Below are 23136 nucleotides of genomic sequence, written 5' to 3' on the forward strand. Positions count from 1 at the left end.
ATAATATGATTTTATTACATCAACACTAACATTTTATTAGAAGTACATTCATGTTGTTGAAAACATCACGTGGAGAATACATGACAAATCTCCAAAGTCCAAAATAAATTTTAGTGGACAGCAAATATATTTTATGACCTAGGAAAGACTTAAAGAGGCCCCAAAACCAGTTTAACCGGAGCAATTAATCACTGTGGCAATCATGTCAGTAGTTTAAGATTTAAGCATAGCACATCTGGAGTTATGGCCCCTTTCATCCTCACCAGAGAGGAGGCAAAGGTGCCGGCACCCACAGCAACACACCTGGGATTTACAACAGTTTTACCTCCACCTGTCATATTAGACTTCATATTTAAAAAGGATTTGAAATATGTTCTCCTGGTAGGTGTGAGTCTACGTGTAAAAGTCCTGAAAAAAGTACCTTTTATATTCTACTTAAAAATACTAAACTGAGTACTGAAAACAAACTTTCTTTCTGAACTTTGTTAAAGTTTGCAAATCTAGGTTTTTATTGTATAAGTTGAAATACAGAATTTATATATATATTTTTTTTGTTTGTCCAACCATGACACTTTTTTAACTTCTTCACTTTACAGTGACACATTGCACTGTACAATTTTTGGAATTTATGAGAAAATATAATGCAAAGCACTGGCTAGAATTCAACAATGGGTTCATTAAGGAACACAGCAAACATGAGGAAGAAAGTGCTCTGGTGGGATGAAACCAGGATTTAATTTTATCAGATATAAACGAAAAATATCTTGTGGAAGAAAGCTAATACTGCACATCAAATTGATACATCATGGTGCTGAAGGAATACTCTCTTTAGCAGGGTCAGTGTTTAGGGGAAATGGCTTGAACGTTATACAAGAAAATATTACCAAAAAAACCTATTGAAAGCAATAGGTTTTTAAGAGCAGCAAAAACTGCTCTTAAAAAGCAGTTAAGAGCAGCAAAAAACTCTTAAACCCAGACAGAGTTTCTGTCAAGCAGGACAATTACTAAACCATATACCCTGACTATAACAATTATGTGATGGTTTAGATCATTTTTGTTCCTTTTCACAGTTATGATGAACTTTATGTCGGTTTAGCATTCAAACTCACAATAAAACACTCTGAAGTTGGAGGTTGTAAAGTAACAAAAAGTGAGAAAGTTCAAGGGGCAGGAGTACTTTAGAATAGTTCTCCATATCATGCGTTTCTAACAGCTCAGAGAATTGCAACAGAAGGTCAGGCAAACCGATGCCATGCGAACCATCTCATCCTAATACACACACTTGCAATAGCCCCTCCTCAGTCATAGAGTGGGGTGAGCAGTGAAGCAGCTGGGAGACGTGGAGCCACAATGGCCCTTTAGGGCGAGACGGCCCTAATCCGTCCCGCGTCCGACAGCGCCGGTGAAAGGAGGCCTGTCAATCATAGCATGGCACCCTCGGGTCTCAGAGATGGGCTTGCTCAGATGTAGGATTTACTGTACCCCCTCTTTTCTGTCTTATTAAAATCTCTTTGCAGACAGACTGTGATACATGCATGCACGTGGGTACAAACACACTCACAAATGCACACAAACAGCTCAATGCTTCTCGTCTATCAAAGCTGAATATGTCATGATGACGGTTATGTACAATTTCATAATTTGGAGTTATGCATGTTAATTAGAATAAAATATAAACGTAAAAATGTGAACTGTTTTCACAATAAACTCTTTAACCTCAAATCTCTACAAATGACACATTCACAACAAAATTTGGTTCCATTTTCTTTTATTTATGTTTTTTTGCTTGATCATTATACAGATAAATCATTCTTTACTTGATTAAATATGTAATGAGAATGTTTTTGGTTCATATGAAAAATTGCACATAATTATATGCTGATAAGGGAGAAAGTCATGTAGAAGCTAAAAATAGCTCATGATCATTTTGGGTACATCTCATTTGACGTGTTGTTGCCTCCCTTACAAACACACTAACACACACTCATAGTCCTAGATGGGAAGGTAACTACAGAGGAAAAAAAATGCAAAAGGCAAATACACATGCACAGATACACGCCCTCTCACTGACACACAGAGAAAGAGTAAACACTTATTTAGAGGTGTCAGACACTACATGTAATATCCTCTGGCACAGTGGCTGTTGGGGTGCATGTGTGCGTGTTGCAATGAGCCGACAGCTGAGCTGAGCTGCATGCTGTCCGTTGCAGTTGGGTGATGGTGATCAAATCTAACAGACAGTGAGGACTGGAGCACACTCGCTGCCTCTGAGACACGGAGAGAGAGAGGGAGTGCACCGAGATCGCCTCTGGCCACCATTATCTCTTCAGTGCATGACTGTGTCCATGTGAGTGTGACAGTGTGAAAAATAGTGTTTGTTTACTTGCTGCATGCTTGTGTGTGTGTGTGTGTGTGTGTGTGTGTGTGTGTGTGTGTGTGTGTGTGTGTGTGTGTGTGTGTGTGTGTGTGTGTGTGTGTGTGTGTGTGTGTGTGTGTTTGTGTGTTTGCATGTGTGTCAGTGGATGTGACCGAGTGTGTGTTCGTATTTGCTGGTCAGTGTGCTGAAATCCTAATAACTGACTGGGGGATAACTACATGACAAGAAGACACTTCTTCCCATGTAGGCCCAGAAAAAAAACCCTTCCTGCCAGGTTTGATGCTGCTTAAACTTTGTTTCTTTGTCATTGACGGGTTATTCATTTTTTGTCATTATTAAAGTTGAAAAACTTTGAATATATTCTTCTCTTTTGCAAAAGTAAATAAATCATCTGATTATAAGGACAGTTCATAATTTTTCTAAGGTATAGTCCCGTTAAAAGGTGTTAAGCAGTTTGCATCATACCTACAGTAGAAGATTCTTCTCACATCTTCATCTAGCATTAACCCAGATTAGCTGGTCCCAGAGAATGGATACTCCTGGAAGACCCAGCACATACACAACTAAGTCCTGCTGACCTAAAACCGCTCCATTCTCCAGTACATAATCACAGTTTATGTAAAACCTAATTATGAACGTTTAAATATATGTCATTTTTGAGTCTGGAAGGGTTATGTAAAGGGTTTCTGGTTAAAGTAATAGATAAATAAGGCTGCGTACTAATAATAAACCACTACAACAGTTCCTCTTATTACACTGCTTTACCTTTTTAAGAAAGTTTTACTGCACACATTTTACCAGTTCCTTTCTGATTGTGTATTTTACTCAAGAAAACCAATACAACAAGCATTACTTTCCACCCCATGCTTTAACTGTTCATGCATTTGTATATACCTATAACACTCCACACCAAAACTAGTGTAAAGAACAGCCAGTGACAGTAATACACAGTACCCTGGAGGCCCAGCCACATGTTGTCAGTCAGCGGTGAGAAAGTTTTGGGGCTTAGGTGAAAAGAAGTGGGACCAATTGTGCGCTAAGCTCAATGGTCATATAATAATACTCTTAAGTCAATCTGTTTGTGAATTCATTCCATAACATTGATATCATGTCTCATTTACAATAAATTCACCACCAGGAGCACATCATGCCAAAAAGCCACCTAGATTACCACCAGCATCATAATTAGTGAGCTATAGTTTCTGTTGTATTTTTGCTTCCTGGAAGACCCAGCACATACACAACTAAGTGTATGCAAAAGGCAAATACATATAATATCTTCTACTTTGAATAAAGAATTAATTAATTTAAACAACCTGAAACTCACTTTCAATGCAACAAAAACCCAGAGGGAACTGTTCAGTTGAAATTAGGAACTTTTTTTTAAAATTTAAAATATGTCTAATTTATTTTAAAAAAAGAAATGTTATGTATTTGTATATTGCTATTATTTCACAAGGTAATTGTGTTTCATGGCAAAAAAACAATGGAATGGAGACATTTTGAGAATAAAGCACTCCAGTGATGAAAAGGAGACATTTGAACAGCAGTTTTATTTTGAATGATTTCTGTTTGATTAATGATGATTTCTAAAATTAAACTACTAAAGGAACAACTTTTGCTCTGGCGGTGTAAATTACCTCTGCAAAATTAGTTTCATTTTTTTTAGTCGGTCTAATTTTTCTTTACCTCAATTTTCAACATGCAGATATTTTAGTGTTTAGTGTTTAGTTAACTTCAAATGAAACATTTTTGAGTCTTTTTCTCTGTAACCAAAAGGAGAAGAAATAAACTTTTTAACAAAAAGAAGGAAAATAATTTGACACATACTACTTATTGTGCAATGCCAGTGATGGGAGGAAAACACTGCCTCAGAATTACATTTGTTAATTCTTGCTGCAGTTGCAGGGAATTATAACATGTGGAGTGCTAGAAGCTTGTAATTCATATCTATAAAGAAATACCTTCAATGGACAGATAAAAAGGATAAAACTAAGCTGTGTGTGTAGTTTAGCTGGGGCAATAAGAGAAAAATAGTTATCTGTATCTTGTGAGTAAATCGGTTTATTCAGACCGATTTACAATCAGACCCATCAATTATCAGCTGATATTTTTTTTGCTATTTCTATTTTGGTGTTGTGCTTACCAAGCCTAGTATTTATTTTTACTTGTTGGGACATATTTAAGAATATCACATTTATACTTTTTGTCTGGCCAAAAACGTTATTCAAAAGAAAAATCTTTAAAACGATGATGAGTCTTTTCTCAATTGCTGAGAACAGAAAACAGCCAAGAGCTTTGCTGGCCTGGAGACCCACATCATTTAACATACTGCCAACACCACTCTGCATCTGCACCCAGAGCACCCCACTCACTCCATCCACACATCAGTCACTGCTCATATTGTGTTTGGGTGTGCGTGGGGGTGTGCATGGGGTGTGTGTGTGTGTGTCTGTGTGTGTTTGAGGAAGAAACAGAGATGAATGACCGCCTAATCACTCACACAATGCAGCAAGGCCACATAATGAAAACCACTGATAAGAAAAATTAACATAAAACCTACGTAGTACAGGACAAGACAGTGGACATAAATAAAGAATGCACCATAAATCTAAACTATAAACACAAACACTGACAACACACTCATGTAACTGAGAGGCTTCCTCACTCTAGGCTGGGGAAAAAGACCCTGGAGCACATGTGCTCGTATCTGCTTTATCCTCATTTTTACTTTTTGCCCGCTCCCGCAGAGCTGGGTCCTCCGCTCATAGCACGGTGCAGTAAGTTTTAATGGTAAATCAACAAAGGGGCGACATGAAAGAAAGGCTAGCTTTCCAGTTTGCAGGGTGAAGAATTATTCATCAGCACTGTAGTGTTGCACTGCAGGCGAAAATCCTGCAGCAGCGCTCCATTTTAATTGCCAGAAAATGACTGTAAATGATACACAGAGAGAGAAGGAGAAGGGGGCCCAAAAGGAGAGAGAAAGGAAAAAGAGAGCTGGAATCAGAGGTATAAAGAACTGGAAAAAAAAGAAATCCCCCACTACCAACAGCTGCCCCCCAAAATTGAAGGCCGCGGTGATAAAAAGCTATGTGGCAATCACAGAAGTGGAGTGTCCCCCCACCCTCTCCAGCAGTCTAAAAAAGCGATAGTGAAGGGAGAAAAAGAGGACAGGAGGGCGAGGGGGAGTGCCATCAAAAAAGGAGTGGTGGGATTAGGTCTGAGAGAGAGTTTACTACGCTCTTTTTGTGCGCCGAACCTGCAGGATTAGAGATAACAAATGTTAGCTGAGGAGGAGCACCTGCTGTGAGCTGAGAAGTGGAGGAGGAGACGTGGAGGAGAGGGGAGGAGTGGAGAGATGAGCTAACCCGCTAAAACACCAAAATGGGCTTTTGCTGCCCCCCATGCAGAATTAGAGGAAAGAGGGTTAAAGGAAGAAGGGGGGAGAGAGGGAGAAGCAAAGAAGTGGATGGAACGGGTACAAAGTAAATTTGTAATCATCAAACAGATAAAGGAGGGGAAGTATTGTGGAAGGGTAAGGACTGAAGATGCTGCTTTGTGGAGCTCAGATCTCACTGCTCTCAGCATCTCCAACTGTTTTACCTGTAAGGATTTTTGTGACTCTGGTGATCAAACTTTATGTAGGAAAAATTAACAGAAACATAACTAATTTCTTACCAACTTCCTGATTCTCGTTTGTTCCTCTCATTGAGGCCTTACTGCCCTGCTCTTTTTCTCCGCTGTATTTTTTTTCTCCTCTCCACATCGCTTTGGGGAGACATGGCTAAAATTACAGCTGGGGCCTTGGGACCTCACTGTCTGTGCTCCTCAGTGACCCCAGCCCAGGCAGCACTCAGACTGGTCAATCAACAATTAAAAGCCTGTCTGTGGCCACTAACTCAATTCAGCCACTCAGCTTAGTGGTCTGTTAGAAGCAAGTCTCTCAGACAGAACCGAGACAGCCTTAGAGGCATGGACTACCCTGCTTCTCTCTCTCACACACACACACACACACGCAAACACACGCACACACACACACACACACACACACACACACACCCCAACACACGCCCGCACGCACGCATAAAAAGAGGGTCTTGCTGCTGCGATCACGCCTACGCAACCTTATGTCTAAACTTCCGTAGGGAAGGCATAAAAATAATCACTTTTTTGGGTAAACAGGAGTGGAAACAAATGTGACAACAAGAAGCAGGAGAGGTCTACCTTGAGTTCTGGCCTGGATATAAATGTCACAAGCACTTTCTGTTTCTTTCTGTTGATTAGAGCAACAACAAAAAAATTGTTAACTACAATCAAAAGTACTAGACACAAACTAATGCAAGTATGACTGCATTGTCAACTGTGAAGCACAGAATCTTGAAGGCCCATATAATTGTTTAAATTTAGCAGTTCAAAGATGTGGAGTTTCAAGTAAATTGGGCAAAAAGTAGTTGAACAAATAAAAAATGGAGAGCCTATAGGTCAGTGGATAGGTTAACAAGGTGCAGTGGTGGACGCGACACCTCAGTACTCAACACAGCCATCACAGGTTTGAGTCCTGGCCCACTGACCTTTGCCCCATGTCTTTTCCATCTTTCATAACCCACTTTTCTGTCAATCTATTGTGAAATAAAGGCCGCTAGAGCCAAAATGTCATTTTTTAAAGAAAAAAAAATTACAGCAAATAATTTGTATGTTTTTGTTACATTAATTTATGGTCTTAAGCACTCCACATCAAGTAGTGCGTGGTAATAATGACACACAGAAGACTTAAGGGGAATTATCATTTTTCTTAAATTAGCATTGCAAAGATTTAGCTTTTTGGTAATATATGAAAAATGTAGAGAGATTGGTGGAAAAATGGTTCACCTATGTCAGCTGTTATAGCAAAGGATTTTACATATTCACTCTATATCCTTAGTTACAAATTATTAGATATTATTAGTAATGTTCAGGAAATATGCCTCCACAAATCACAGGACACAAAATAAACAAACTCACCATTCCTTTTCACTCAAACTCAAACAAGTTTTAGCTACTCTAGTCACTTATTTGCAGCCTTATGTTTGAACCCTGGAGAAGACGTTCCGTTTGGGAAGCAGGAGTAGAAGCAGGCATGACAACAGCAGGCAGGAGTGATTTACCTTGAGGTCTGGCATGGACAAAAGGTCACAACCTCGCTTGGTTAGCTGCACCTCAAACTGAGAGTTTAACCCTTCTTAGCCTTCAAAATGGACTTTGACCTTTTTTTAGCGCTGATGTTAAGCAATTTACTGTAGTGGATTGTTGGTCCGTGGGGGTGTGCGGGCGTGTGTGTGTGTGTGTCTGTGTGTCTTTGTGTGTCTGAGAAATTCAACATTTGACATAGACACACACCCATTAAAGTAAAATGAGCACAAACATATGGGTGCTGGTTCTCACTCTCAGCAGACGCACACTTCACTCACCCATATGTTTCCTGTTTTGACTGTTTAATCTTTCACTCACTGCTTCAAAAAATAAATAAATAAATAAAAAAGATTTGAAAATGTAAAAGAAAAACAAAAGCCAGAGAATAACTGCAGGGGCTGGTAAATGAAGCATAAAGACCCCGAGTGACCGAGGGGAATTATTTGGCTCCATTAAGCAGGCATTAACATGAATTACTATCTAATTAAAATTAAACAGCTCATTAATAACTTTGCGGTGGGGCTTTAGTGTGGAAGTTCTCCTGAGTGTGTGTGTTTGGAGTGTGTGTGTGTTTGAGAAAGCAAAGCTGTGTTTAAGTAGTGGCCAAGAGAGCAATCAAGTGGAGTAAACCTAACCGGTCGCCCCAGAGGAAAGTCGGGGCCAAAGAGGGCTACATGTGGAACATGAGTGCACTCAAAAAAGATGTTCCTCTTCATAAAGTTAAGTTTAGTCACTGTTTAATTGCGCAGTAGAAAGAACAAGAACTGTTAGAAAAAACTTGCACCACTGTGACTCAGAGGATAAGAACACAAACACTTAAAATCATGACATCAAGCAGATGAAAAACCTGCAGACTACCTCTGATAAGATAAGAATGCCAAATTAAATTGAGTGAAGATGAGAACCTACCTAGTTTACATTTGAATATTTGCACATACAGTAAAAAACTGGGGCAGTATGTGCAAGATACATTCATTCACTCCTACAGAGTCCGTTGGGGGTCGTGGCCTCCATGCTGGCAAGCAGCTCATCACTGCGGGGCCTGTCAGGAGACAAGAAGACAGAAAAAGGTAGTCAGTTTCCTGGACTTTAATGATAAAGGGAGAAGAGAAAGGCGCTAAATCCAATTCACCTCTTTCCCCTGATTCTTAGCCCTTAAACCCATACGACACTAAGGGGAAAGGCGTCTCAATTGTTTCTGAAGGGAAGGCGACAGCAAAGGGGAATGGCTTTCTAGCCCTTAAATGCTGAGTTTTCTTAGAAGTACACTTAAAAAATGTAGGAAAAACACAGGACTTACAGTTCCACACACAAAAACAAACATTTTCCCAGATCAGGGGTTTTAGCATCGTAGTGACCACTGTAATGAGTGAACTGGAGTATTTGATATGTTCTCTATTAATGTTGGTCATAGTTAATCAATTTAAAAATATAAAATTTAAGAAAGAAAAGTAATAGAAATACAGTATTTCTCCTTTTAGCATATGTAAAACCGTTAATATTTAGTTTGATGCATTCTGATGTATTCCTGTGAAATACCAATATACAAAATAAATAACATGTTGACATGGCATAAGAATATTTGCAGAAGGACTGATCATGAATATATTTAAAATATCAAAGATCTATACACATTTTAAAAACATTGCACATATTTATTTCTTGTTCTGGTAACTTCTTGAACGAGTGTAAATTGGACATTTTAACTGCTACCTGCTCAAGAGCTATGAGTATTTTCAGAGAGTACCTCATAAGGTATTTATATCCCTTAAACTTTCTCAGTTTTGTTACAACTATAAATTTCTATTAATGTTATTGTGATTTTCATAAGACAAGACCAACACATAGTCGTGTCCTACTGAGAAATGAACCTCCTCCCTAGTCTGCAATCAGCTTTTCATACTTTGATTTAGATTTTCACCATTAGGTTTTTTTATAATTGTGCAAAAAAAGGTACTTTGATCATCTCTGAGCAGATTAACTTCTCCCATATTGTTGCATTTAGACGTTCTTTGGGGAAATGTTTAAATGTGAATTCTCATTCATTCAAATAAGCTTTTTCCTTAACACTCTTGTATACAGGGCAGATTTGCAATTTACAATTCACATGACAGATTGAACAGTGATCTTTGAGATATTCAAAGTTTGAGATCTGTTTTATTATTCGAACTGTGGCTCATAATTCCATATATTTTCTTAGACCTATAGTTCCTTGGTCATTATGAAGCTGTTTGATCACTAATGACGTCTAGCAAAAATGTGAGGCCTTCACTAATAGCTGTAATTGTGCTGAAATTCAATGCATACATGTGAGTTCTATCTATTAATCGAGTAACTTCTGGTTGGTTGTAAATGATTTTATTCAGTGGTTTCAGTGTAAATGGTAATTAAAACATTTGTGCAAAACATTGTTCAAATTTATTTGTCAATAATTTGAACAAAAAACTATGCATTATTATATTTTTCCTCTTCACAATTAGAATAGAATAGAATAGAATTTAACTTTATTGTCATTGCACTGTCACAAGTACAAGCAACGAGATGTAGTTTGCATCTATCCAGAAGTGCTCTATGAGATATAAATATTTATTTACAGATGTACAAGACTATGTATGTATGGACTATAAGGGGTTATAGCAAGAGAGATGCACTACCCGCATTTATTTGTCACTTAAACTCTCAATGCAGTACAATATGTTGTTGTCATTGCATTGTGAAAAAGTTCAAGAAATGAGAACAAGATGCTGTAAGATGTGAAGTGTATCTGCCATGAAATGTCTCCAGATAATGCAAGTCAGTTCCGCAATGATATAATGAAATAAATGTATATTGTACCTTTGTTGATTTTTTTTTCTAATGTGAACTTTAATACTCATTATGTTAAATGTGTAATGCACAACATTTCAAAATATTAAACTTTTATTTATATAGAACATTTTAGTTGAGTTGTGGTGAACTTGTTGAGAGTTCCCGAAGTAAATTCTGACATGGAACCCATACAGTCATTTGCTGACTCTCTTTGGATTTATATAGAAATAAAATGTGCATCGTAAAAAAACAACTGAACTGGCACCTTTACGTGTACTGATTCTGCTGATCTGGATAAACACATACTTTACAGTGTGAAATTTGCAAGTTCTGAGCCATAAGTCAGATTTACAAACTCCAACTTCCTGTGCATTGATAATGGAAACCCATCATCCAAATCCAAGAGATCGTCCAGAAGGAAGTACGACAAAGAAATAATGACAGATAGCTCTTGATGATCAAGAATGAATGACAGGGAAGGAAAGAAAGGAAGTTAGAGCCCCAGATGTATGCCGGTGCATGCATCAAGCATATCCCTCCACCTCCTACCCCTCTCCTTCCTTCTCTTGGCCAGGAGCTGTTTACCTCTCTATCAGCAACGCTCTCTGAAAGCAGGGACCCCATCCATATTCACCGGCCTCAAATTCCTCTGCTTATCTCCCCCCCAACCCTTGAAAAACCTCCTCGTGCTCTTCTCTGCACATACATACATACATAAACACGTCTTTATGGAGGCGAGAGGCAAACGCGCCAGGCCAGGAGGGGGTCGGGGATAAGCATCACCTTGAATTCAAAGCAGAGGATTGGGGGTCCTCAGTGGGCAGAAGAACAGGCAGCAAGGCGCATGGACTGAAGCTCACACTGGCATGACACAGACAGGTAGACTGAGGCTTTATAGGCTCTGAGTCCAGATGTGTGCATCTTTGGTAATTCAAAGGATTTGAAAATAGGGGCATGTTGTTGTCAGAAAGTGCCTAAAAGTGTGTATCTAAAGTATGGACTTTCAAATTGCAATGTCCAAATTTGATTTCTAAAGAAGTTCCAGAACAACTAGTGAGAAGGAAATGCTTTCTAATAAATGTGCTCGCACCAGTTTGCCAAAGATTGCAGATTTTCTCTTTTATGTCTGTGGGAAAAAAATCTTGAAAAATATGTAATCAACTGGTCAGACCTCAAAGAAAACTGGAGACAGCTATCAACCAAGAAAAATTTGATTGATCCACCTCTTTTTACACCCCATATGCAACTTAAATGAAACTTTGAGAATACAATTATTTATGACCCTAAGACACTAACTTTTGATGAACTCTATTGTTTTTTTTTTTACTTTGACTTTATCTTTTTTATGCCTCAACAAACATGGCATATTTCTTTGGGCACAAGAATAAACAAGGAAATTGATCTTAGCACGCAACAGCACTAAAATATTAAAACAAATGAAGTAAAACTCACAGGCTTCCAGGAATTTCTCTAACAATTAGCCTGCTGTGTAAAATGGCACTGCCTGTTTTCAATAAGCTGCTTACGCCAGGATTTATATGGAACTAGTTGTGGGTTTTTTTTTTTCTGCAATCCATCTTTGCATCGTTTTTCCAAAATCATTATTTCTATATGTTACTTTTCATATTATAGCTATTATATTACTACAAATATTTTCTTTACTTTTAAAGAATTTAATTATACAAAATTTCAATAATTTCATTTTTTTTTAAAGTTGAGCCAGTTTAGTAGGATACATTTATTTATTTATTTATTGTTTTGGAAATGTGTCAAATCTAATTGTTTGAAAATTCACAATATAGAAAGATAACATCATAATCCAACATGCTGCTGTGAATGTGTAATTGTAGTGGCCTTAGATGGTAATTTGGTCATCATATTTGTAATGATGAAGATGTGTCAAAAGAAGTTATGTTTAAATTATTGAAGCACGTTTTGTAACTAACGCATAATGCATGTATACTATATGCAGGAAGCTATCCTGTTTGTGAAATACATTTTTTGAGTTATTGAGATTAAAATGCAGAGCATTTCAGCAGTTTCACATAGATGTAGTTTTGATGGAATTTTGAGGACTAGATGACTTCCCACATAGCCTATGGATACATACTTAAATGTTTCCTAGATGTTAGGCCTGTGTTAGCTTGCTTCCTCTCCGTTTTGGTATGACTTTTTGCTAACAACATGCATCTATGTGTTCCAGTTCATAGTTTGTTGACATAACTTACAGATAATTTGTTCTCTTGCTTTTTAAGGTAATTACTTTTCTTGAAGATATTAATCAATATTTACAGTGTGCCATGGTTCTGTTCTCAAGTCTCTCTAATGCAGTTGTTGACTGAGGTTCACTTGAGAATGCCGTAATAATAAGATGTCGATAGGATCTGGACTGGCTTTTGTTATTGTTATCACTGATCTATTGTAAAGTTTTTATGTTCTTTAAAAACAATAATTTTAAAATAAATTCTAGGTGTAAAAAGGTGAATCCAAAAATCTCCAAAAGCTTTCATCACACAAAAAACTTTCTGTTTAGGCCACCTCAGAGGTTCCTGACAAATCTAATTGGATTATCTGTTATTCCCAACATGGAGATTCAAATGAAGTGGTCCAAACACTTATGATGGTGGCTGCCTTGAAAAGGAGGGGGGAGTGGGAGACCAGCTGATAAGCTCTGCGAGTACAAGTTGAGGGCTCAAAGAGCGCTCCGGCAGCAGAGACACATGGAGCAGGAGGGGGGAACTCTAGCCCGCTTCCTCTGCGAGCCATGCGTTGTTTTGGGATTGAAGTTGGGAACTCTCTCCTCTACTAATTGCGCACTGGTGGTTTTCATGAATATTCATTCTGGCGTGTTCAGACCCCGCCTAATTAGCCGGGAGATAGAGGAAGAAACTCGCACCTTTTACCACAAGAGAAACACACACCCCCCTTCCTTAGCTGCATTCTCAAGGGGATGCTGGCAGAGTAGCCCAAGTTCATTAGCCAAAAAAGAAAGAGGAAAAAAGTTACCTGAAAAGAACAGGACGATTTAGTGTTCAAAATGGATGGCCTACAAGCAGCTTTTCTTTTGGCGATTGCATATTTAGTGCTTATTACGCATGTCTGTCAAAAACAGTGAAAACAAAATACAATTATCTGATTGAACGACTTGGTGGATATTATTCCACTGTCTGCAGGAGGTACATCGCATGAATTTTAACATCTAAACACGCTCCTGCTGCTGTCCCAAATGTTCCCCCTGGAAATACGAAAAAGGATTATTGATCTGCAGTGAGGCTGAGTACAAATCAAGGATCTCTTCAGAAAGTTTTAAAAAGGGGTGACCAGATCGGTGGGGTGGGAGGGGCACTTATAATCATGAGGTAGAACATCAAAACTGAAAGTCATAAGAGAAATACAGGAGTTTTATTTTGATGTTGCAATGAATCTCTACTACATTCCTAGAACTTGCTGGAGCTCAAGGGGACCAAACAGAGGGGACCTCTTGGCAGACCCTCAACATACTCTGTTCCCAGGTGGCTATGGTTACCTTTTGTCCTATGATCTTAGAAAGTCCACCTATATGGTTGTATTTTGGCAAACAGTTTCTGACCAGATGCCTATTTTTTCCTTTGAATGCCTATTTATTTTTCTTCACTTTTTTTTTTATACTTCTGCTGTATCCAAATGCCAAAAAATGGTCTTATTGGTTGGTCTTTCAGTTGTTAGTTGGGATGAAATGCTTAGATCTGCACAAGACCGTTGTACATATGTTTTCCAAGAATTTTCAATACCTCCACTGAATGAATCTAATATGAATCTGGGCACTCAAGGGGCCAATTTATTTGAGAAAAGTACATCTGTCAGTGGTAAATTCACTTTTTTCCCCTTTTCTTTTCTATTATAATCTTTTGAGTAATAGGTTTAATTTTATTCTTTATTTATTGTGATTTACTTAAAAAGTGAGAATAATTATGTAAAATCTTGAATTTAAAAAATAAAAGAATCAAAATATGATATCAATAAATAAATAATGTGTCTTCTCTAACAAGACGTCTTGCTAGATTGTAGCCCCAAAGCCTCCGGCCCCCACCGATCCGACCCCCCCCCCCCTTAGAGACGCCACTGGTCTGAATTAAAATAGATTTACGCGTCAGAGCCGGTTTAAAACCCGCAAATTCAGAAACTGCATTTCATTCATTTTATTTTAAAATTGATTTCTGACTTATTTTTTTATCGTCTATCTGAAAATGTCAGAAAATGCAAAGACAGTTTAAAAAACTCGTTAGACGCTTTTATCATGTTTTTTTTCCCCTCTGCACATCCCAAAGCAGACGGGAAATGAGAGAGGAACTTCCTGTCTCCTGACAATAACTGCTTTATAATAAGGTATAAGTTGAGAGACGACTGCTATAAATGCTTTCTAAATTTCATAAATTACAGAAACTGGAAAATAGTTGCATACCTAAGTGAAATATTGATTCAAAATATATCGAAACTATAATTTGGACATAAAAACGTAACATACAGTTTGAATTACAAGTCTCAACTCGTTCCGCTTTTCTCATTTTCTGTAACGCATTCCCACATCTGTATCATAGGAAAAACTGGCAAAAAGTCAAGAATAAATCATAAAATCATGATGTCATATAGATACAAAGAACACTTATTTTTCCTAAAGGAGGTCACTCAACTTCCTCAACACTCATCTCCGCGGTTCACACTCGGAGCGCTCTGTAATTTCATCCTTTATACACTTTTTTTTTCTTTTCAACCCATCATATCGCGCTCATTTGCAGCCGTCTTTTGCCGGAGCGGCCCGTCCCTTCACAGCTGAGTTTTGTGTGATCCCCTTTCATCGGGCGCACCATGGAAACCTTGTGCGTCCTGGCAAAAATGCACCTCAGCGCAACAACAAGGCCGTATTCTTCCCCCTGCAAAAAAGGGCCCAAAGCATCTGGAGCTTTTCTCTTTTCCAGCAGCTCGTCACTGGCATGGCAAAGCACAAGCCTCGGTCTGTGTGACAGAAACCAGTGCTTTTTATAGACTGGAGGAGACAAGAGTGACTGAATGGCAAACGTCTTTATTAACTGTGAGCTGCGTGGAGCTGCGGGTCCCTCAGAGCAAGCGACACGCTGGATCTCTCGGGGGTTTTACGCACAGATTCCAAGAAGTTTGCTGTTTGGAATATCTCGAAATATCAATATTATATATTGCTTTCTCATTTTTATAACATTTCCGTACTCTACTCAAACAACTAATTACATTTTTAAAAGCCTTATTTTATGATTGCATCGCAGACAACAGTATTCCATACCCCCCCTCCCACCCACCCCCGTCAATTTACACATTCAATTAAGCATTTTTAATGTGTTTTTACGAGTGTCGCACAGTGATCACTGATTTCTCTCTTTAAAAAATCACGAGGTAACAGATTGGATTTACTTATTGATAAATTGCAAGAAGACGCATGGAGAGTGTCCCCCACTTATTCCAATAAATATATAAAGGACGCGTGGGCAAAAACCACGCCTTTCCGGAGATGATGACGAGCACCTGTGACCCGGCCAACATTTTGCGCACAAACGCACACCCCCTCACACACACTTTCACACATGCACACCACACTGTTAGCGTAGGAGACAAGGGTACAGCGAGGACGCATCCACAGCAGAAAAGAGACAACTTACCGTTTAGTCATGAAGCCCCGGATTAAAATGAACACCAGAGCCGAGTAACTCCTGTAAAGAGAAAAAAGGAACAGTCGCATGGGGCTGAGATAAAAACGGGGAAAAAAACCCACATTGCTTTTAGGTGAATGATTAAAATGGGACCTTCCCCAAAAAGCAGCTCCTGTTTTAGAAGGAGCGGAACATGCGCCTGATTGCAGAGTTTTGGGCGAATGGAAGGGGAGAGATGTAAGATTTGTTTAAAGCCCCGCATTTCCATTTAAGAACGTGATTGTGTTTGCAAAGATCCCTTTCAATCTTTGCATCCCCACCACCGCCACGTCCTCCCCCTCCTCTCTCTACCCCTTCAGCGTCTCTGAGGCTGCTTTGCAATTCATAGAATTGGTAATTTGCTATTGGGACAAAACGTGAAGGGAAAAATAATCAGATCAACCGGGTGAGGAAGAGAAGAGTAAGCCAGGAGGAGGAAAAAAAAAACAAGAGATTTATCTCTTTAAGTTGCAATGCTTCAAACGATAAATGATATTTGAAAAACATTACAAGAGTTGAGTAGAACATCTAGTCGGGAATTATGTTGAAATTAAATTAGATTGTCTTGTTATAGATAACGATCACGAGGAAGTAATAATTTCACCTACATTTAAAAATAAAGTCCTACAATTTGGGGGCACGTGTAGAAAGTTTTAAAGCGGTGGCCGGATGGGGGGCACGTATAGTATTTGAGTGGCACATCAAAACTAAAATCTATAACACAATTTCAAGAGCTTAATTATATTGTTGTCATATTTTTGGAGAGGTTAGAGTTGGAGTGACATTCAAAACTTGCAGAGACGGAAGGGCAAATAAATCTACATTATAAAACCTTATCTTCTATGTTGTTAAATATACATTGTAACAAATATTTCTCAAATAAGGTTATCAAATTTAATGGGTGCTGGAGCCGAATAATGTGAATACTCCCTGTTTTAACATTTCACCTGCACGCTGCAGAGTCAGAGAAAAGAGCCCCAAACAGAGAACGTGCATCTTGGCCTATCATAACTAAGTGATGAGGTCTTACAACACTGAAAATTACTGGAGACAATACAAATAAATGACAGACGTGGAGGCTTTTGAAACAGAGCAAATGCTCTCAAATTTGTCACACCTTTTCTTCTTTCTAAAGCGCTCACAGACGCATCACATCAGCTTATTTGCGCGCCTCTCGTCGTGTGGGAGGCTGCAGAGCTGGAGAGGATCGCGCCTCATAATCTGTTTAAAATGAGGAGCGCTATAATCATCAGTGACCTATTATAAAGGTGCACGTGTGTGTGAGTGTGTGCAGATGTGTGTGCAGATGTGTGTGTGTGTGTGTGTGTGTGTGTGTGTGTGTGTGTGTGTGTGTGTGTGTGTGTGTGTGTGTGTGTGTGTGTGTGTGTGTGTGTGTGTGTGTGTGTGTGTGTGTGATAAAGACAGAGGGGGGGCAACCCTTCAGAAAGATCTCCGTACTCCCCCACGTGGTTATTTGCAAAACAACCGATCCGAACCTGTGGAAACCCAATCAGACCCCGCTGCTGCAGCTCCTGCTCACCTTCTACACCGAGAACATTTAGAAGACACGCAGAGTCTGTGAGCAGGTGCGCACAGAAACTCAAAGAGACATTTCATAAGTAGAACATATGTTTTTTCTCTAACATATGTAACACCGGACCTCCATCCATCTCGCACGCCGTCCTCTGAAAGCGTGCGCCTATTGAGTTTCTCTCCAGTGGGCTTGAGTCGGAGAGGAGCCAATACAAGCCGAGGGGAGGCGTGTCTTCGCTCTTCCCGAAGACCTCCCAGAGCAGGTTGTTGCGTTTTTGGCTCTAAAGCTCGGAGACCTCCGAAGCGCTCGTCAGTTTTCCAAGTTGGAGCCATGGCGACAACAGCTCAGTACATCCCGAGGAATAACTCCTTACCGTCCAACCCGCTCATGCATCCGGATTCGGACAGGATGCACCAGGGGACGACCTACAGAGAAGTGCAAAAAATGATGCACCACGAGTACCTGCAGGGGCTCGCGGCCACCAATACGGGGCATCCGATGAGCCTGACGCACCATCAGTGGCTGCCCACCTCCAACACCGACTGGTCCAGTGGCACCCACATCGGTCAGCAGGAGCACAAAGCCAGCGTTCAGGCGAGCAGGGAGGACTTGACCAGCGGCTTCCACCACAGATCTCACCTGGTGCACCAGCAGTCGCAGAGCGCGCACCACGGTTCGTGGGCGCCCGCTACTACTCACCACCTGTCCCCGCTGTCCCCGGCTTCTAACAGTCACCAGTCGCTCGTCTACTCCCAGCCCGGATACACAAACCTCAACGCGATGTTGAGCCCACAGCCGGGCGCCCTGCACCACGGCATGCGGGATCCGCTGCACGACGAGACAGGCAGCCACGATAACCAGATGGAGTCGCCCCAGCAGGCTTTTAGCCACCACCAGGACCACTCGGACGAGGACGCGCCCAGCTCCGACGACCTGGAGCAGTTCGCCAAGCAGTTCAAGCAGCGGCGGATCAAGCTGGGCTTTACGCAGGCGGACGTGGGCTTGGCCTTAGGCACCCTGTACGGAAACGTCTTTTCTCAGACCACTATCTGCAGGTTCGAGGCGCTGCAGCTCAGCTTCAAGAACATGTGCAAACTTAAGCCACTGCTTAACAAGTGGCTAGAGGAGACAGACTCGAACACGGGGAGCCCCACCAATTTGGACAAGATCGCCGCGCAGGGCAGGAAACGAAAGAAGAGAACCTCCATTGAGGTTGGGGTGAAAGGGGCGCTGGAGAACCACTTCTTGAAATGCCCAAAGCCATCCGCTCACGAAATCAGCACTTTAGCCGGCACTCTGCAGCTGGAAAAAGAGGTGGTCCGCGTTTGGTTTTGCAACAGAAGACAAAAAGAGAAAAGAATGACACCGGTGGGGGTCCCGCACCCGAATATGGAGGACGTATATTCCCAGGCAGAGACCCCTCCACTACACCGCACACTACAGAGTCCTGTGCAGTGACTGTTTTCATGAACAATCCGAGCATTTAGAGAGAGAAAAGGAAAGGGACAATGGAGTTTTACAGTATTTAAGTTGAACTTTTGTTCTCCGGATAGGAAGAGAGAGAAAAAAAACAACAAAAAACAAAAAAACACAAGATCAGTTTTTCCTTTTAGTTTTCGGAGATTAAGTTAATCAGATATAAAAATCAGAAGGGAACATGATAGGGAAACAGAAAAAAATCGCTAAAACTGATTCCATGCGCATTCAAATTGAAGCAAATATCTTTTATTTACCAAAATCAAAGAGAGGAGAAAATATATCTAAAGTAAAAGTTGGCTGTACTGAAATGTTAGACTCGATCTCCTCCTCCTGGTGCACCATGAACTCTTGGACATCACTAGAATGAGGTGATCGTCTGAAAAATGATTAACACTGGAGACACTGGATCACACTGAATGAACTTTTTTGTGCTTTTTTCAGTCTCAAACTGCTCAACCAGATTTCTGAATATGAGTGCACACTGTCATTATAATATAATTATTTTTATGTCTTTTTGCAAATACTTTAACTTAAGTGTCTTTACCTGCAAAAACAGTGTTTTGAATTTTGCTCATCATTTCCTCATCAGAGCAGTTTGTTTTGTGTTTAATGGTTTGCTGTTTTTCCTGTTTCCTTGATGGTGGATAAGTGTTGGAAAATCTTGAATTGAACATCTGTCAGATACATTTACAGTTAAAGTCCAATGCAACAGAACGTTTAAAGTTCTGAGGGCATGCCTTAAAAATAATAAATAAATAATAATAAAAAAAAGTTTTCCAACTGATTACGTCGAAATGTGCAAACAGCATCAGACGCTAAAATTTCTGCTTTTTTTATTTTTAAATTCGCATTTTGTTTTTGTTCTTTTGAGAAAATATATTCTTTGCATGGAGCACTTATTTTATTTTTTTTCGCTAATATTATTGTTATTATTATTTTATTGTTTGTTTATAAAAGTGTTGTTTCTGTCACCGAAACTGTCTGCTAGTCTGCTAAAACTCAAACATTTCAAGAAAACATTTGGTCTAACAATAAAACCGAAGAATAACTCAGGTAACTGTAGAATATATCACGCCTGTACATGATTTGCTGTTTGAATCTGATTGCATCTCTACCAATTACCTTCGTCCCATAGAAAACCTGTATTATTTTAGAAGGCTGTGCTCGGAGAAAAAGGGGAAAAAAACAACGGTTTTTTAAATCTATTTATTTTGTTCTCTTTCGACTTGTAAGGAAATCTGAAAATCTCATGCGTTGTGTCATTTCTCAATGTTGGATCAGTTAAAAAAAAATAATGATAATAAAAAAATAATGAAAATAAATAATACAGCAGTGCTTTTCAACACTAATGAGGGGTACTTTTTTTTCAAGAAAAAAAAATAATAATAAAAAGAAACGTTTTAGAGAAAATGTTGCCAGGATTATTTCCGATCTGTAAATATGTCCAATATGTAAACTTGTATTTGTTCTGAGATATTGTTTTTGTTTGTTTGTTTGTTTGTTTTTCTTTCTTTTCTTTTTTTTTCTTTCCGGGCAGTTTTGTACACTTACTAATTCCAAGAAGATATTTTAATATGATTTCATTTATGAATCTGACCATTTATATATATAAATATTTATTTCTTAAAAGTGTTTGGAGCTCTTTTTGTTTGTTTAGCTCTGTCGATGATTTTGTTGTGGATTTCCTTTTTTTTTTTCTTTATGACATTGGTTGTTTGTTGATTGCTAAATGTAGACTGCAAAGTCACATTTATATTTATGTTATAGTAATATTTTATTACTTACATAAAACATATATACAAGAAATTGTCTTTTGTCTTCATTTGAATCCAAAGCAATCGCTGTTTTGTTACCGTTTATTGTACAGCATCATCAGGCAAACAGAATGAACATGAAGCTGAGGCAGATCAGATTGTTTTTTTTTTCTGTTTTTCTATTATTATTTTTTTAGGTGCAGTGATTGGTTATGTAACAAAGCATCGTTTGAAAGCAGAAGCTGTGTGTACATGTGCTGTTTAAGGGAACTGACAACAGTTATTTTACCTCAGGCATTCCCTGCTAACTTCAGTCTGTGACGCTCTTCAAGTCTTTGTGAAAACGCAGAATTAAATTGTGCAATATTAATACGAAATTATTGTCTTTTTATTGTGGTACTCCTATGTTGTTATTCTGATTCGTTTAGAAAAGGCCAAGATAGGGATTCTTCATTTAGCTCCCCCCCCCCCCCCAATATAAACTATCAGATGACATGTTTTAGGCTTTGAAGGGAGAATTGTGAGACTCTTTGATCTGGCAGAGAAAAATGCCTGCAGGCGCTAAATCAACTAAAGATAAAGAGAGAGAAAAATACACTTAAAGGCCCAAGAGTTGCTAAATGGATGAATAGGGATTTACAATCTGCAGAATTTTTAAATGTATTACTTAGTAAATCATTGACTTCTATGTTGCAAGAGCGCGATGTTTAAGTCCTATATTGCTTTTTAATTCAAAATTTTAATTCCAAAGTGGATTTGACCAGATGTTGTCATTTTTTTCTGCGGACGATCTTACCCCCAGAGACAGCACCTAATTCTGAATTAAACTACTGGCCTTTATTTTTCCTTCCACCACAATTTGGAAAAAATTCGTTCAAATACAACACCACGAAAAAACCCGTAAAAATGTGCAAAACAACGAATAAGCTTGTGAACCACAAGACCTGATTTCTTTTTTCTTTTTCTTTCAAAAGGTTAATGGAAATTTTGCCTCGCGATTCATGTTTTATTATTATTTCGTTGCCAAATTCCAAAACGAAACCGTCACAAAGAGTTTGCTTGAAGTTTTTCAACAAAACTTCTTTCACATCCTGGATTTATTTACATGTGAGTTATTTGTATGTCTATGAAACCGAACTTTGAGTCCGCGAATATTTTTTCGTTCATTTGCTCCAGTGCAGTTTGGGTTCAAACCTGGTATTCTGCGCGTCTTTTGCGCAACTGAAACGACCAGCTGACATTTACAGCGACAACATAAAACGGCAACCTGCATTTTATGTGGCTGTAAAGTGAGTGTCAAAAAGGGATATTTTTAAGTGACAGATGTAGTCAGTCTGTTGGAGGAAGACACGCTTAGGTGGACATCGATTTCCCAAACAATAACGAGTCAAAAGCTCCACCTGCTGGTTAAACTGCGGTTGTTCAACATGGTACCTGGATCTCAGATTCTCGAAAGATCATATTCCAAGCGGAACATCCACACAGATTATTGTGTTTCTGAGTTTCTTTCAGTTTCAGTTAAATAACGTTAATAAGTGAACTCATTTAGGCAAGGAATCATAAAAAATAGTTTTATATCAACGTGTTTTTTGAACAAGCAAACTTATTTAATTTACTCATGACACCTATTCAATCATTGACTACTTTATTGTCCTGTATTTTTTAGACCTTTAATTGTGTTTAATTTTAAATAGCATTGTTTTAGATAATTAACATTCACCTTTTTTAATTGCTATGTTAACTGTAATAGTGAAAAAGATATATTTTTAACAATGGAGGAAAAGATAAATGCCAAAAATAAAAAGATAATAATGAAAAAGTTTGGCTTGTCAAACTAAACTTTTATTTAGTACTTAATCTTTGGCCATTAAGTCGTTGTTGCACTTAATGTGCAAACAAGCAGATTAAATTGGTAAAACAGTTACTGCAAATAAAAGATCAAATCTAGATGAATAAGTAATCAATGAAAAATTTTATAGTGGGTAAAATCTATCAAAGTAAATTTATAATAAAAAAAGTCTTAAAAACATGTCTAGGTTTTAAAACTTTAAATGGTCCACAGTAATCAGTCAGAATAGCTACAAAGAAACCAAACCACAGGTTGTTGTCCAACGTATGACATCAATAAAAATAAAAACTTGTCTACTTGAGGGGTCTGGAAGGTGCATAAGTCAAAATGAAATCAGACAAAGGCTTTGGACTCAGAGTATTTAAAAAATTTAAAATCTCGTAAATTAACTGTAAAATCAGCCCTAAAAGATACAGGAAGCCAGTGCAGAAATATCAAAATCAGAGTAAGCATTGACAAGGATGAGACAC

The 23136-nt window shown here is 38.7% G+C and overlaps 1 protein-coding gene across 1 annotated transcript; it reads left to right on the forward strand.

Annotated features, from left to right (window-relative positions):
* The first annotated feature begins 17808 nt into the window (after window positions 1-17808).
* Window positions 17809-21058, forward strand: LOC102228380 (POU domain, class 3, transcription factor 1). The gene has a single exon (XM_005806471.2). It carries the CDS (start codon window positions 17915-17917, stop codon window positions 19040-19042), a length of 1128 nt encoding a protein of 375 aa, XP_005806528.1. The 5' UTR covers window positions 17809-17914; the 3' UTR covers window positions 19043-21058.
* Window positions 21059-23136: the final 2078 nt, after the last annotated feature.

The sequence above is a fragment of the Xiphophorus maculatus genome, chromosome 3 (genome assembly GCF_002775205.1).
Source record: "Xiphophorus maculatus strain JP 163 A chromosome 3, X_maculatus-5.0-male, whole genome shotgun sequence".
NCBI lineage: Eukaryota > Metazoa > Chordata > Actinopteri > Cyprinodontiformes > Poeciliidae > Xiphophorus > Xiphophorus maculatus.